This window comes from Volvox carteri (genome assembly GCF_000143455.1).
Source record: "Volvox carteri f. nagariensis unplaced genomic scaffold VOLCAscaffold_15, whole genome shotgun sequence".
In the NCBI taxonomy this organism is placed as follows: Eukaryota; Viridiplantae; Chlorophyta; class Chlorophyceae; order Chlamydomonadales; family Volvocaceae; genus Volvox; species Volvox carteri.
In genome coordinates, this window is record NW_003307558.1 from 1,759,800 (window position 1) to 1,773,265 (window position 13,466).

Sequence of the window (13,466 nt, forward strand, 5' to 3'; positions counted from 1 at the left end):
ACGGATCAGAGAAAAAATATGACGATCGAGGTGTTGACAGGTGCAGCAGCAGCAACGGAAACAGCGGAAACAGCAACAGCGCCAGGAGCTGCGTTCTAGAAAAGGAGGAAATGAATCTGATGGAAACAATGTGATCTGCCTAGCTGCTAAAGGAGCATCAGGGTGAAGACCTAGGACATTTAAGGGGCACGACGCGGGGGAGGAGGGACAGAACCAGTAGGATCCGCTATGCGATGGGGTCTTTAGAGACTCCCGACAGAGCCCCATACTATGCCAGCGCTGGAAGGGACACGTGAGGTTCAGGACCTGGGTTGGGAGACCTCCTTTGTTCACTGGTAAATGTATGTGTGCTCATCGTAACTCGGATAGAGCGGAAAGACAGTATCAGATGGTTTTCAGGTTTCTCTTCCTGGGCGGGTTTTAACGTGCGTATTGGGCGTGTTGTGTACCCCTTCCCATAAAGGATAGTACCCATCGAGTCCCCCTCCCTCATCCTGATGTCCTCACTGCAGCCGTCACCCTAATTGTAGTTCCGCGACTGCACCTGCCCTTCTGCTGCTGGCAGAGTCCCCGAACACAACACTCCAAATTACTGACGCTTCCTGCAAAGTGCGTATATTACTCGCCTGTGCCCGCGGCCCTGCATTCCGAGCAGCGAACGACGCCAAACGGACCATTCTCCCAGCTGCGCGGCTGGCCTGCCTCCGCTCCTGCCCTGCTTAGCTTAGGAACTTAGTATAATAGCATTTCAATGCTCTTCCAACCCACTCTTCCTTTGATCAACACAGAAATGATCCGTTCCAAAATGAAAGCCGTCAGCATCGGTACGCTCCAAGACACCCGTGCCTCATACCTGGTCAAAGTTTGCAAACGTCCTGTCGTGAAGCGAATCTGGCGGTACAAGTGGCAAGCAATAAGTTGATAACAGTAAACACGGCCCGTACGAACGTTTTGGCGGGACAGTTGGGACAGCAACGGGTGCGTGATTAAAACGGTCTGTTATGTGCTCTGTAGTAGATAAGAACTGCATGTATCCTGCTAATTACCGATGTGCTATCGGACCCTTTTAGCTGGCCTGGTATTAAATTGCTTTGCAAGCGTCACAGACCTTTGGGGTTCTGAATTCGGGAAAGCCAAGCCAGCATACCCGTGCAGCACCTTGTGAATTCAACAAATGATAACGTGGGACCACGCCGACGCGAAGCCTGGCCCAATTTGATTAGGCGCTATTGCGTAGGTCAAGTCACCGAAGCGAGGCACAGGCCGACCATAGAGAGGTGATAGTTTTGAGTTATAAGAAGGTCCCCGCAACTGACCTAGTATACGAAACCGATGGGGTTGCTGGGCGGCTCACTGGAGCTGGCCGGCTAGCACCGTGGCATGATCACGGGAGTTCTCCCCTGATGCGCGACGGTTCTCTTCTGCCCGATTCACGGAAAGAGGCGGGGCCCCCGCAGCAAACCAGTTTCACAACAGGCCTTGCTTTCGATTACGTCCCATAAGCAATCACCGAGAGCCCTAGAAGCGAGTTACCAAACGGAGGAGTCACCAAACGATGCGAGGTAGCTAGGTGTGGCCAGCGGCTGCACTGACTTACTCGGGCAAGATTCCCTCACGCTGCTCTTAGGCCGCCACACACTTAAAGCTTAGGGATGAAGGCAGAGCGGGATCTAAGCCCAATACAAAGCACCCAATACTACCATTTCACAACCAAGGTCATCGGAGAAGATAGGAACAATTGCACATCGCTGGGGAGTCCTACGTCCCCGGCCCCCTGTAAGGCAAGGGCAACCCAGCAGCAGCGCCGTACTGTGGCGCGCGGGCCGCGGTATCGCATGTAACGTTAATGGAGGCAAATCATACCGCGTGCACCCGCTTGCTTTTATGCCTGTCTGCAAAGGGCAGCTAGCTCTTGAGCGGTCAGTTAAGCTGCCAACGCAAAGGTGGATTACGTTGCAAACCCGGATAACCTTAGGACTGCCGGAAGATTTGAAAGGAAGGCCCTTCCCCTTTCTTGGGGTTCCCAGCACACCAGCTGCGTATTGTTGGGTGCGCGCTGGTTAGGGTGTTGTTTATTTTTAACAAAGCAGGGGATGGCTCCGATAAGGACGTAGGATCCATAGCAGAATTGTCACCTACCCCACGCAAGTGCTATATGCCGCTGTCCGGTAAGTTTTCAGCTACACTTCCACTAATGAGAACACGCTGCTGCATCTTTACGTAGGCTCTGTTCCCTATAAAGCCATGGGTGGCATGCGGTGGGCCAGAGCCTGCCATCCGCTACATGCCTACCATTGCCCGCCGCTCCTGACATGAAGGATGCAGCTGTCTATGACTTGCAAAGCAAATATTCGCAGTTCCATTGCCGCAACTACCAAGACCTACGGTTCTATTGTTGATGTTACAAGCTCTTAAGAGCTCTTGAGGCCCAGACGAGCCAGGAGGCTCATGGACCGCGAAAACAACAAGGGAGAGGGAAAGGAGGAACTAAGAAATCAAGCGAAAACACCAGCAATAACAAAAGAAAAGCAAGGAAATTATTTGCCTAGTGACAATCTACGCCGAATCCAGATGATATTGGCCGGTGCTTCGTGTGGATGAAAGGCTGCAGCCCTACCACATAGACTTGCCCGGTTATCGGGCAATTTAGGTCGTTAACGGGGTATGCGGAGACCGGTTACCAGGTGGATGGTTACCGGGGGTCGTTAATGGGGGTGGTTACGATTGGGTTACCAGGTTGATCGTTACTGGGCAGTAACCGGGGCTGGTTTTTCGCATTAATTTACAGCAGCAAGGACAGCCCTCTATGGCCGGTACTCAGCTCAGTGTCTTTTTTTAAAGTAATATATTCCTTAAAAGTAATAAACAGGCCATTTTGGCGTTTGGAAAAAAGGAATGAACTGAGGCCGATCCTCAAAGCCCTCAGCACTCCTCCTCTGGCGATCTAAGTGATGCCCAGCACTGTGCTGCGTAAGCATGATGCTGCGTTTGCGGCGGTCCTGGATGATGTCCATGCCGAGGTAGTAGCGCGCCTCTCCAAGGTCTCGTACTGCGAAGCAACCAGCTATGGCCGCCTTGGCGGCCGCGACCAATTGCAGGTTGTGTGCCGCCACCAGCATGTCGTCAACGTGCACGAGCACATAAATTGAGCCGTCGGACCCGCGCTTGACGAATAGTGCGGGGTCGGACATAGACGGCTCATAGCCTAGCTTGCCCAACTCCGCCGCCAGTTTCTCGTACCAGCAGCATGGGGCTTGCTTGAGGCCGTAGACGGACTTTAACAGCTGGCACGCCTGCGTCGGGTCGCCGTTGCTGTAACCTGGTGGCTGTCGCATCCACAGCTCCTCTGCCAGGTCGCCGTTTAAGAAAGCCGTTTTGACGTCCATCTGATGGACCGTCATACCCATGGCCGCTGCCACAGCTAGAAGTGCCCGCAGGGAGGCTGCACGCGTGGTGGGTGCAAACAGCTCTCCGTAGTCTATGCCCGCGCGCTGTTCGAAGCCCTTCACCACCAAACGCGACTTATAGCGTACCTCACTGCCTGGCTCCTGTTTGATCTTGTAAACCCAACGCCCCCGTCTGCCTCAACAATGCAAGCTGCTGCTGCGACGAGGTACCGCTTTGGCGGCCCACAAGACGGCCAGGAGGCCACCGGGAGGCCACGCCGTGGGCAGCTTATCATGGCGTCACCCCTGACGTCAGCCACCTGCACACCTTTGGCTGCCTGGCCTACGTCCGCATCCCAGCCAGCCAGCAGGATAAGCTCGGTCCCCGCGCGAAGGCGGGAACCTACCTTGGACCGGAGCGCAACACGGCCGCCCACTGTGTCCTTGTTGACGGCAAGGTGAGTGTTAGCAGTGACGTCACCTTCGATGATGACCACCGCGGCCCGGCATCTCAACGGGCGGGCACCCCCTTCGGCACCAGCCCCGCCCGTCCTGGCGGCAGCGACCCTGTCGGCGGCTCAACACAGCCTGCCACACCGCCAACTCAAGTGGATGCCCTGCCCCCAGTGAACCCAGCGCCCCCCTCCGCCCTAACACTCGCAGTCAACGGCAACCGCTGCACCCACCGCTGGCCCCGGTCAGCCTGGCCAACAACAGCAGCTGCGGCGGCGGAGATTTGGGTAGTCCACCGCTGCTTAACAAAGCGTCGGGTAGCACCGATCGCGCTGAGTTTAACGTGCCCGACGGCAGTGCCAACGGCGGACACAATAGTGCTGCGCAGGAGCTTAACATGCCCGACGGCAGTGCAGACAGCGGAGGCCACAGCGCGGTGCAGGAGCCGCGCAAATATGAGGAAGCGGTGGCGAGTCCGCAAGCTGACAAGTGGAAGAGTTCGATGGATGACGAGATCCTGTCGCAGCTCTCCAACAAAACATGGGAGTCGGGCACACCGCCGCCTGGTGCACGCATCCTGGACTGCCGCCACACGGGCCTGACAAACACACCTGAGATGGACACACCTCGCCTCGAGCTGCACCGCCCCACCAACGGACCCCTGGTCGCCGTCGTGCGCATGACTGACACCCCTGAGCGGATTGAACAGGCTCACATGCCCATCTATGTACACCTCCCTCAGCCGCCCAGCATCGATGACACCATCGAGCTCTTCATGCTCGCCCTGCACCAGGCCGTGCCCTTCATGCTTATGGCCCAGTACTTCGACCGCCGTGATGAGCCTGACCCTGGCGACCCACCGCAGATGCTGGTGGAGGGCAAGCCCGGCACCGGAAAGACCCAATTCATACAGGCGCTGCTCTGGTACACATTCCAGCATGGCTGCCCGCACTGGGCGGCCACCTGCGCCTACTCCTGGGCCGCCGCAGCTGCCTTCGACACGCCAGTGCACCGCAGCCTCTCCACCCACGCCATGTTTGCCCTCTCCGCTGGCAACAACCGAGCGGAGAGTGTCAGGAAAGGCAGCGCTGCCAGCCTACAGGTGCACCGCAATGCCGGCACTGGTGCGCTCATGATTGATGAGATCGGCATGAACAGCCTAGACCACCTGGGCGCGTGCAACCAGTCATGCACCCATCACCTGTTGCCGCCATCACATCTCGCCGGCGACCACCCCGCCGCCACCATCTTCAGCGGCCGCCCCAGCGCCAACACAGGCGATGAGTTCCAGCACCCAAAGCCAGGTGGGCCACCCCTCTATCGGTACACCGCTGCTGTGGAACACAACCCCCAGTTCTCACCCTCCATCCCGACTGCGCAACCTCTGCACGGAGAGGATGACAACAATGGCGTCCCTAACGATGCTGCTGCTGGAGCTCAAGGCGGCAAACAGCAAGCCGAAGTAACAGCACGCCACACCCGGGCCGTCCCACAGACCCAGAGCCGCATCCTCGAGGGCTTCCGGGTCTACCGAGCCCTGGCCAAGACGGTCTTCTTGCTGGTGAAGCAGCAGCGCCAGGACAGCAGTCCCTCTGGTCGTCGCCTGACAGAGTACGCCTTTATGTTCGGCGGCTAGCCAGCCACCGAGCAGCGCATAGCAGAGATGGTTGATGACCTCAACAGCTGCGCCATCATCGACTTGGCAGACCTGGCACACCTTGAGCCGCGCGTCGTGCTGCAGAGGAACGAACCACGCCACATGCTCAACACCCGGCTCATCATGCTGGAGGCACACCGCAAGAACCAGCGCCTTATGGTGTGGAACGCCGACCACGTCCCTGTCCAGAAGCGCGGCGCCGCTGTGGAGCCACCCTTAACACACGTGGAGAAAGCAGTTGTGATGTGGATCAAGGATGACGAGTTTGGCCACACCACCGCCGACACATGGTACTACCATGGCGCCCGTTACATCCTCCTTGACACGACGGCAGCTGATGCCGGGGCGAGTCACAACAACGAAGTGGAAGCCTGCGGCTTGCTTGAAGATGGCTGCGAGCCAGCAGATGACGGCCGTGGGCCATACCACTGGCTCAAGTACCTGCCAGCGGCCGTCATTGTGCGGCCTGTGAGCGGCCACATCCCCGAGACCGTGCTGCAGGGCCTTGGAGACTACGCAAGCAGGGGTGGCGCCTTCATCCTGACACCCCGGGCGTCTTGCATGGCCGAGGTGGAGATGCCCGCCGCCGGATGTGGCACCATCACAAAGCAGATCCGGCGCCTCAACGTGCTGCTGGGCGACCGCCAGGAGGCCACGGGGACAAGTGGCCACGGCGTGGCCTCCCTGAGAGGGAGCCACATTGCGCAGGAGGTTGGCGTAGAGCAAAGCCTCCGGCCAATAGCTGTCCGAGAGGGCGGCATCGTACAGCATAGCCCGCACACGGTCGAGGAGCATGCGATTGAGCTGCTCCGCTGCTCCGTTCTGCTCCGGGGTGTACAGCGCCGAGTGGGTGTGCGCAGTGCCGTGCTGGTGTAGCCACTGCTCCAGTTGCTCGGCGACATACTCACCACCGTTGTCACTATGAAGTGTGTGTACCAGTGCATGGTTCGGGTGGCGAGCCTCCAGCTGCATCACCATGTCCTGCAGCGCTTTGCCCACTTGGTTTTGGCTAACCAGCGTGCGAACGGCAGACAAACCGGAGGCACCATCCAGCAGCGTTAGCAAGTAACGTGCCCCACCTCGGCCCGTGGTCGGCATGGGCCCGCACAGGTCAGAGTGCACGACCTCCAGTGCATGCTGAGGCCGGTTGCCGCGGCTGACGTGGGCTGTAGCTGTGGTCTTCGCGGTGACGCAGGCTTCGCAGACGCCCTCTGCCGCCTGATGCAGCGCCGCTGGAATGACCCGTGGCCCATCCACCAGCTGCTTGGTGATGAGCTCCTCCAGTGCCCGGTAACCAAGGTGGCCAAACTGGCGGTGCAGCAGCAGTGCAGCGCCTGCACTGCTGCGAGTTCGACGACTGAGCACTCAGTGGCGCCCAGTTGCCCTTGGCCGTTGCTGCCGTTGTTCGGCTGGTCTCCGCCGGCGTCACTGCTGGTTGTGCTGCCATCGCGGGTGCTGGGGGCGTCGGCGGCACTTCCGCCAGCATCACCACCTCCGCCGGCTCTGTCTCCCGCGGCGCCGAGCGCGTTGATGGCGCGTTTGGTCGGCGCCAGCAGGTCCACATCCATGACGTAATGCCCACACTCGCTCCATGCGGTGATAGACAAGCTGCTGTGCGGGAGGCCTACGCGCGAGAACCGGCGGCCCGTCTTGTCTGTGCGAACGTGACCGAGCAGCCGCGCGTCACGAGAAGGTCGACAGACATGAGTGTGTGTCCCGAGCTGGGGACATGCAGCACGTTGCGCAGCCAGACAGATTCCCCATCGCGCGTCCTAGGAGCAACTGCCCTGTTCCCATGACGTCGGCTAGCTGATTGTTTTCCCACTTGATTTGCTGAGGCGCACCGACAGGGATGTAATTGTGCACCAAGGAACGGTCACCCGTGAGGTGGTAAGGTGAGCCAGAGTCTAGGACAACACATGAACTGCTACCACTGCCATCGACGACCAGCACCGTGGCACGGTTCTGGCGTGAGCTTCTTCCGCCACCGCCGCCGCCACTGCTTCCGCCTGCAGTGTCGCTGCCGTTGCGGCGGCCGTTGCCGCGTCCAACATGGCCGCGTTCACGTGCCCTGTCGCCCCCGCTGTTACTGATATTGCCGCTGCCGGTGCCTCCGCCGCCACCGTCACGATGGCGGTTGCCGCTGCCACTGCTGCCGGCGCCGGCACTGCATGGCTGCTCGAACGCATTGCTGCGGTAGAGACCAACAGACTCGTCCGCCAGCTTAACGGGGCATTCGCGGACGTAGAGACCAGGCTGTCCACAGTAGCGGCAGATGTCGTTGGCCCCCGCGGCGCCCGAGGCGCCAGCAGCACTGCGGACTCCTGGTGTTCCTGCCGTCGAATACGGAGATGTTTGCACTGGGCGAGGGCGGGTCGAGCACTTTCCTCCCCCCCCCGTCTTGGCAGGTCGTAGCAGTACGGGTGCAGTTTTAGCTTGGGCGCAATCGTGTAGCACTCGGGCGGATAGTGTGGCGCTTCCCCGCTACTCTTTGGATCTTCAGTCGGTTGCGGCGCCCCCCGTCATTAGTAAGTTGTTTGTGGTGCAGCTGCAGCTCGCGGCTCCTAGTCTGGATCATTCTGCGTGTCTTTTGCAGATTGCTCAGGTTGTCATGTCTCGTGTTGGCGCCAAAACCTGGCAGTCGTATGCGTCGCATTTTGCCGCCTTTGTGCGTTTCTGTGTGGAGGAAAGTTTGGAGTTTCTCCCGGCCTCCCATTATGCCGGGCTCTTGTGGGGTCAGTTTCTCGCTGCCAAGGGCTCCATCCAAGTCCGCACAGCGCAGCCTTATTTCAGTGCTATTATCTCCGTGCATGACTTGCTCGGGTACCCTAAGCCCTGTGCCGGAGACAACACCCTGTTGGCCGCGTTCCGTCGAGGTTGGGAGCGCTTGCAGCACTCAACGGTGCCTGCTTCCGTGCTCGTGTTGGCCTTTAGTGCAGGTGATGCTTGGCATCTTTATGAGCAGTTGGCCGTGGTACCCGTTGGCTCCGAGTTAGCCTTGCCGTTGTTGTTCGTCGTGTTGAGTTTCTGTCTCTTGCTTCGCCCAGACTCTCTGCTGTCGGTAACCTGGGCGCGTGTTGCTGTCGTTCAAGGGGAGCAAGTTGTTCAGTACAAACCCCTCAATTGGAAGGGCCGTTTGGTTGCCGTTTGGTTGCCCGTTTCCCTGCAGTGGGCTGTCCGTCAGCGTTTTTTGCGTGATCCGTCGCGGTTGTGGCCGGCGGGTCAGTCTACGCGTGGTGCTGAGCGTTGGTTTGACTTAGTCCTTGCAGAGTGTGGTTTGCCTCATATGCGCGGGTTGCATTCTCTCTATAGCCTGCGTCGTGGTGGCGCTTCCGCTGCTCGGGCGGTGGGAGTACCGTTTGAGATCGTTGAAGCGTTTGGCGGTTGGTCTGCCGGTTCTGTAGCCCTCCGAGAGCAAACACAGAAAGTATGAAGACAGGGAACCGTCGCGGCGACATTTTCATTTACGTGATAGGTAACATATAATGTTAAGTAATTAGGATGTAACACGCCTGCTTGGTTCTTGCCGTCTAACATATGGATGCCGTACACTTTTCCGTTATTACGGTCAAAGTATGAGGTGCAGCATACGTTTACAGTACTTCTCCTTTTGTTATGTTGCAGATTACTTGAAAGGAACTTGCTCCAGTTGGCGACTGGAGGAAGCATTCGTTCCCAACTTTCCCGATCTGCAGAGCCCGACATCAGGAGCTGGCTGAGAGACAAGGAAGAAAAGATTACTAAGCTTAAAAATATGGTATAGGGTTGCCTTAAATTGTCTGACAAACAGGGTGATTCCACTTGGCCGCACACTAGCATTAAGTTTCAAAAATCTCACGCCTGGCTCAGCAAATCATGCAAGCGATAAGGAACTAGTTAAATACATTAATAGAAAGTAAAAATCCTTTAGGAAATCGCGTAAAGGGACTCCGTACGCGAAAAGCCGAACGGCCCAGTGCGTACGCGTACGCCTCGGACACTAAGTCCGCAATAGTGGCACACAAGTTATCAGGGCCTCAGACCCGCTGATAACTTTCAAAGTGGACATTAACTTCCGAGCGAGAAAATACATAGTCCGCCATTTTCCATCCTCAAGGCCCTACGCTGACTTTTGTATTTTCCTTCATCCACAGCCGCATTTTTAAATAGCCCGCTAGCCAGTGGATTTTACAGCAGGACCGGTCGAATTGCCCACACTCCAGCAATTAGCCGACAAAACAATAATGATTTGTGATTTATAAATTACACCCACTCTTACTATAACAATGGTTTGGTGCCTTTAAAGCAACCTATCGTACGCGTATGCATATGGATCCGGGGCGCTTAGTGGAAACACCTGTCCACTAGCCGCACACTAAGTCCACATTAAAAATAATGTTTAAAATTTTAACACTAACTTTAAAGTTAGTGTGCGGCGACCCTGAAAGCCATACACGACTCAGAGTCGTACTGATCAAAGCCAATCCATACCTACTCGGTAATGAACACAAACCCCTTGCATTACTTTGATAGGGTATTATAAAGAGTGGTTACGTGTACGTAGCTTAGCTATCCATTTTGGAATTACTTGAAGCCGCCGACCTTTTCACGTGTGCACACTCCGTGCTCATGGATGTTTTAGAAGACTACGTTTCTCCTCCATCTCTCCCTAGGCCTCTTGATGGCAGCCCGGGCGTTACGGCGGTGGCCCGCGCCAATGGCATCAGTGGTCCAGTCGCCCACAAACTTAGGAACTATCTACGGCAGAAGGCTCTGAAGATGGACGCGTTCATTGCGGAATTAGTGAAGGCGTCCGAGTACTGCGGCGCCAAGCACGTGCAAGAGGCGCTGGTGACCACACTTGGCATCGACGCCTTGGAGTCGATCACACTCCTTCGTGTTCTTGTCCCCAAGGACAACAACGAGCGCCGGAACAGGTAAGGAATAAGGGTATGCAGAACGGGGGGCAACAGACTAAGCTTTTGATAAAGAAAGGTAACGGATACCCTGGGGGGGGGTTCACACATGTAATCTCCGTCTAAGGCTATCTGTCAGTATGCGCTGGCTATCTTGTGATACTCTGCAACTCTGTCACGATGTTATTTCAACACTTGCCATTCATTCCGTTCTCACTGACATGTCATGCAGTAACGCCTCATCTGTAACTGAGCCTTCCACAACCAAGCAAGTGGCCAAGCACTTGTCCTCCACCATACCATTGAAGTACCAGGTGGTCGTTAAGAAGGTTGCGAAGCCCGACGCCATCAAGATAAACAAGTGGTACACGTGCGGGTAGGTACAACATAGATTGATGTAGTAGACATGGGTACTTTTCTGCGCAAGATCACATAACGCTGGCACATTCTCAGGTTCCTTATCCTTGGGGTTACCTGAGACACCCTGTCGTCCGCACTGGCGAAGAAGGACAGGCTTAAGGGCGCGGTGAAGGACACAACCGACGTTGTTGACCTTAAGAAGTTGGGGAAGCGGTGGATGGCGGCGCTCTTCCAGTCACTGACTGGAGACAGCCTCTCAAAGGTTCAGCAGGAAGACAAGGCTACGTACGACGCTGTCTATGACGCCTTGAAGGCGAAGCTGCAAAACGCGATGGCAAACCATCAGTCAGGTAGAAAGGGTGATGTTTCGGAAACCAAACGATATTCAATCAAACTGTGCATTACACCTCACACTCCCACAGTGCTGATCTTTACGTTAGTTTGGGTAACCCACGTTTCGGATGCCGATGCATGCAGAGAAGAAGAAGTCGGACTTCTTCAAGGCCATCGGACTGACGACTGCAGACAAGGCTAAGCTCGAGACCGTGGCGACTTTGGACGCCGTCGGTGCGACCAAGCTCTTTAAGGAGTGGGTGACTGCCCATGTCGAGGTCAGCACTCAGCCAGCAGGTAATGCATGCAAAGAAAAAACGTGGACGTTACCGCAACCTCAAGACGACCTCAACCTCACTTGCAATCTGTGCCTCCGTGTTCTCTTTTGCAGGTCAGGAACGCAAGAAGAGCAAGTGAACGCCACTGCTCAGTAAAAGCTAAATACCCACGCGTTGTTACTAAGATCAGACATGAAGGTCATGTACATTACCTACTTGAAACTTCCCTGTCATGCAATACATCATGTTGCTTGTATCCCTTCCTAACTTCACAACTAAATGTACAACCCCGAGGCCAGGCCAACGTTATGGAGACGCAGCAGGAGCCCCTCGGCCAGAAGAGCAGCCGCCAGGATGGGGATGAGGGAGACGATGGGGACTACAGCGGGGACGAGGGCGAGGGCAGGGAAGACGACGGCGAGGGCGGGGAGGACGACGGCGAGGGCGGGGAGGACGACGGCGAGGGCGGGGAGGACGACGGCGAGGGCGGGGAGGACGACGGCGAGGGCGGGGAGGACGACGGCGAGGGCGGGGAGGACGACGGCGAGGGCGGGGAGGACGACGGCGAGGGCGGGGAGGACGACGGCGAGGGCGGGGAGGACGACGGCGAGGGCGGGGAGGACGACGGCGAGGGCGAGTGCGCGGAGGATGAGGGCGGGGAGGATGAGGGTGGGGAGGACGGGGACTGGCCGTACGAGAGCGGGGATTACATGGGTGGGGAGGACGAGGACTGGGAGGACAAGGGAGGGGAGGACAAGGGAGGGGAGGACAAGGGAGGGGAGGACGAGGGAGGGGAGGATGAGGGAGGGGATGAGGACGAGGGGACGGGGGGCAAAGTCCTGTTCGAGAAGTACGGCAGAAGCAAAAGCCAGAAGGTCCACAGCAAGTCCGTGCCTCAACCAACTGGGCGCCGCAAGGTCCTGGTGACCGGACAACATGACAAAGGTAAATTGTAGCTTCATCATGACAATAAATTACGACTTACTAACAACATGGCAATAAATTACGACTACACATAAAAATTAATTTCTGAATCACTCTCACTTATTGTAGGGGCATTGGATGCCAGAGGGCGGCCCACACGCCTGAGGCAACCCTCGGCTAAGGCTCGGGAGAGCCAAGAAACGGTGGCCATGGTGGTGCCTGCTCGAACCAAGCGTCCACGCCCTAAGGAAACCCCACTGGTGTTGCCGGAGGACCCATCGGCTTTCGGGGCCACAGTGTCAAACCCCGCAAAGAGGAAGGAATCGTTTGGTGTCGGTAACGGCCGAGCTGTACAGACCCACGGGGCTAAGGTGCAGCAGGAGAAGGGCAAGAAGGCCATGGCAGAGATTCGGAAGGGGGGGCTGAAGAAGCAGCGGAGGTAGCAGACCGCGGGCAGTGATCAGGAACCTGGAGGGCGCCTGTAGTTTCAAGTGATTCTCAATGTTGAGTAAAGAAGGGCCTCTAGTCCTCGTGGTACCGATTGAGAGATGTGAGCAGGTTGTAGTAGGCCATTGGGCAATGCTTTGTGTATGAGGGAGTCTGCCATTCGAAGTGCAAATGAGAGCTGACAGCAGGGGTTGATGGTGTGACCTGTACCGTCCTATGCTGTCTGTTAACAGCATGTTAACGGACAGCATAGGACGGTATAGGTCACACCATCAGCGGGTTCATGTTATCCCGTTAACGGCATGTTAGCGGGATAATATGAACACGCTATTGAGCTGGTAATCGCTGTTTAATGTGTAAGAGTTTGGTCGGTTATCGTCCTGATAATATCTATGTTATTGCCCCATTACCGGGGACGTTCTTGTAACTGGCCGCCCGATAAACGACCTGGTAAACCACCCCGGTAATGGAGCCTGATTACGGGTAACTGGCCGATTAACGACCCTAGCCCGTTAACGACCCAGTAACCTTATAGCCTGGTAATCGAGGCCGGTTACCAGGCGTTCCCATTATTGGGCCAATAACATGCGGACCAGCTGGTCAAATGGCGCATAGTGCGGGATGGGCATCCCTCCACATATATTTTCGGCCATAATGATGTTCGTGCTTAAAGGCGGACTGCCGTAAAACATCAAACACAAGATTAACCAGCTCGTGTAAATACAAGCGCGGA

General features: G+C 56.7%; 1 protein-coding gene across 1 annotated transcript; it reads left to right on the forward strand.

Moving 5' to 3' along the window:
* Positions 1 to 4,455: 4,455 nt before the first annotated feature.
* On the forward strand, positions 4,456 to 12,729 carry VOLCADRAFT_104446 (uncharacterized protein; the record flags this gene model as incomplete). The annotated part of the gene is made up of 9 exons (XM_002949631.1): positions 4,456 to 5,143; positions 5,234 to 5,450; positions 5,583 to 6,160; positions 10,118 to 10,412; positions 10,624 to 10,767; positions 10,905 to 11,101; positions 11,229 to 11,381; positions 11,657 to 12,307; positions 12,416 to 12,729. 9 exons carry the CDS (start codon positions 4,456 to 4,458, stop codon positions 12,727 to 12,729), a joined length of 3,237 nt encoding a protein of 1,078 aa, XP_002949677.1.
* Between the last annotated feature and the right edge of the window lie 737 nt (positions 12,730 to 13,466).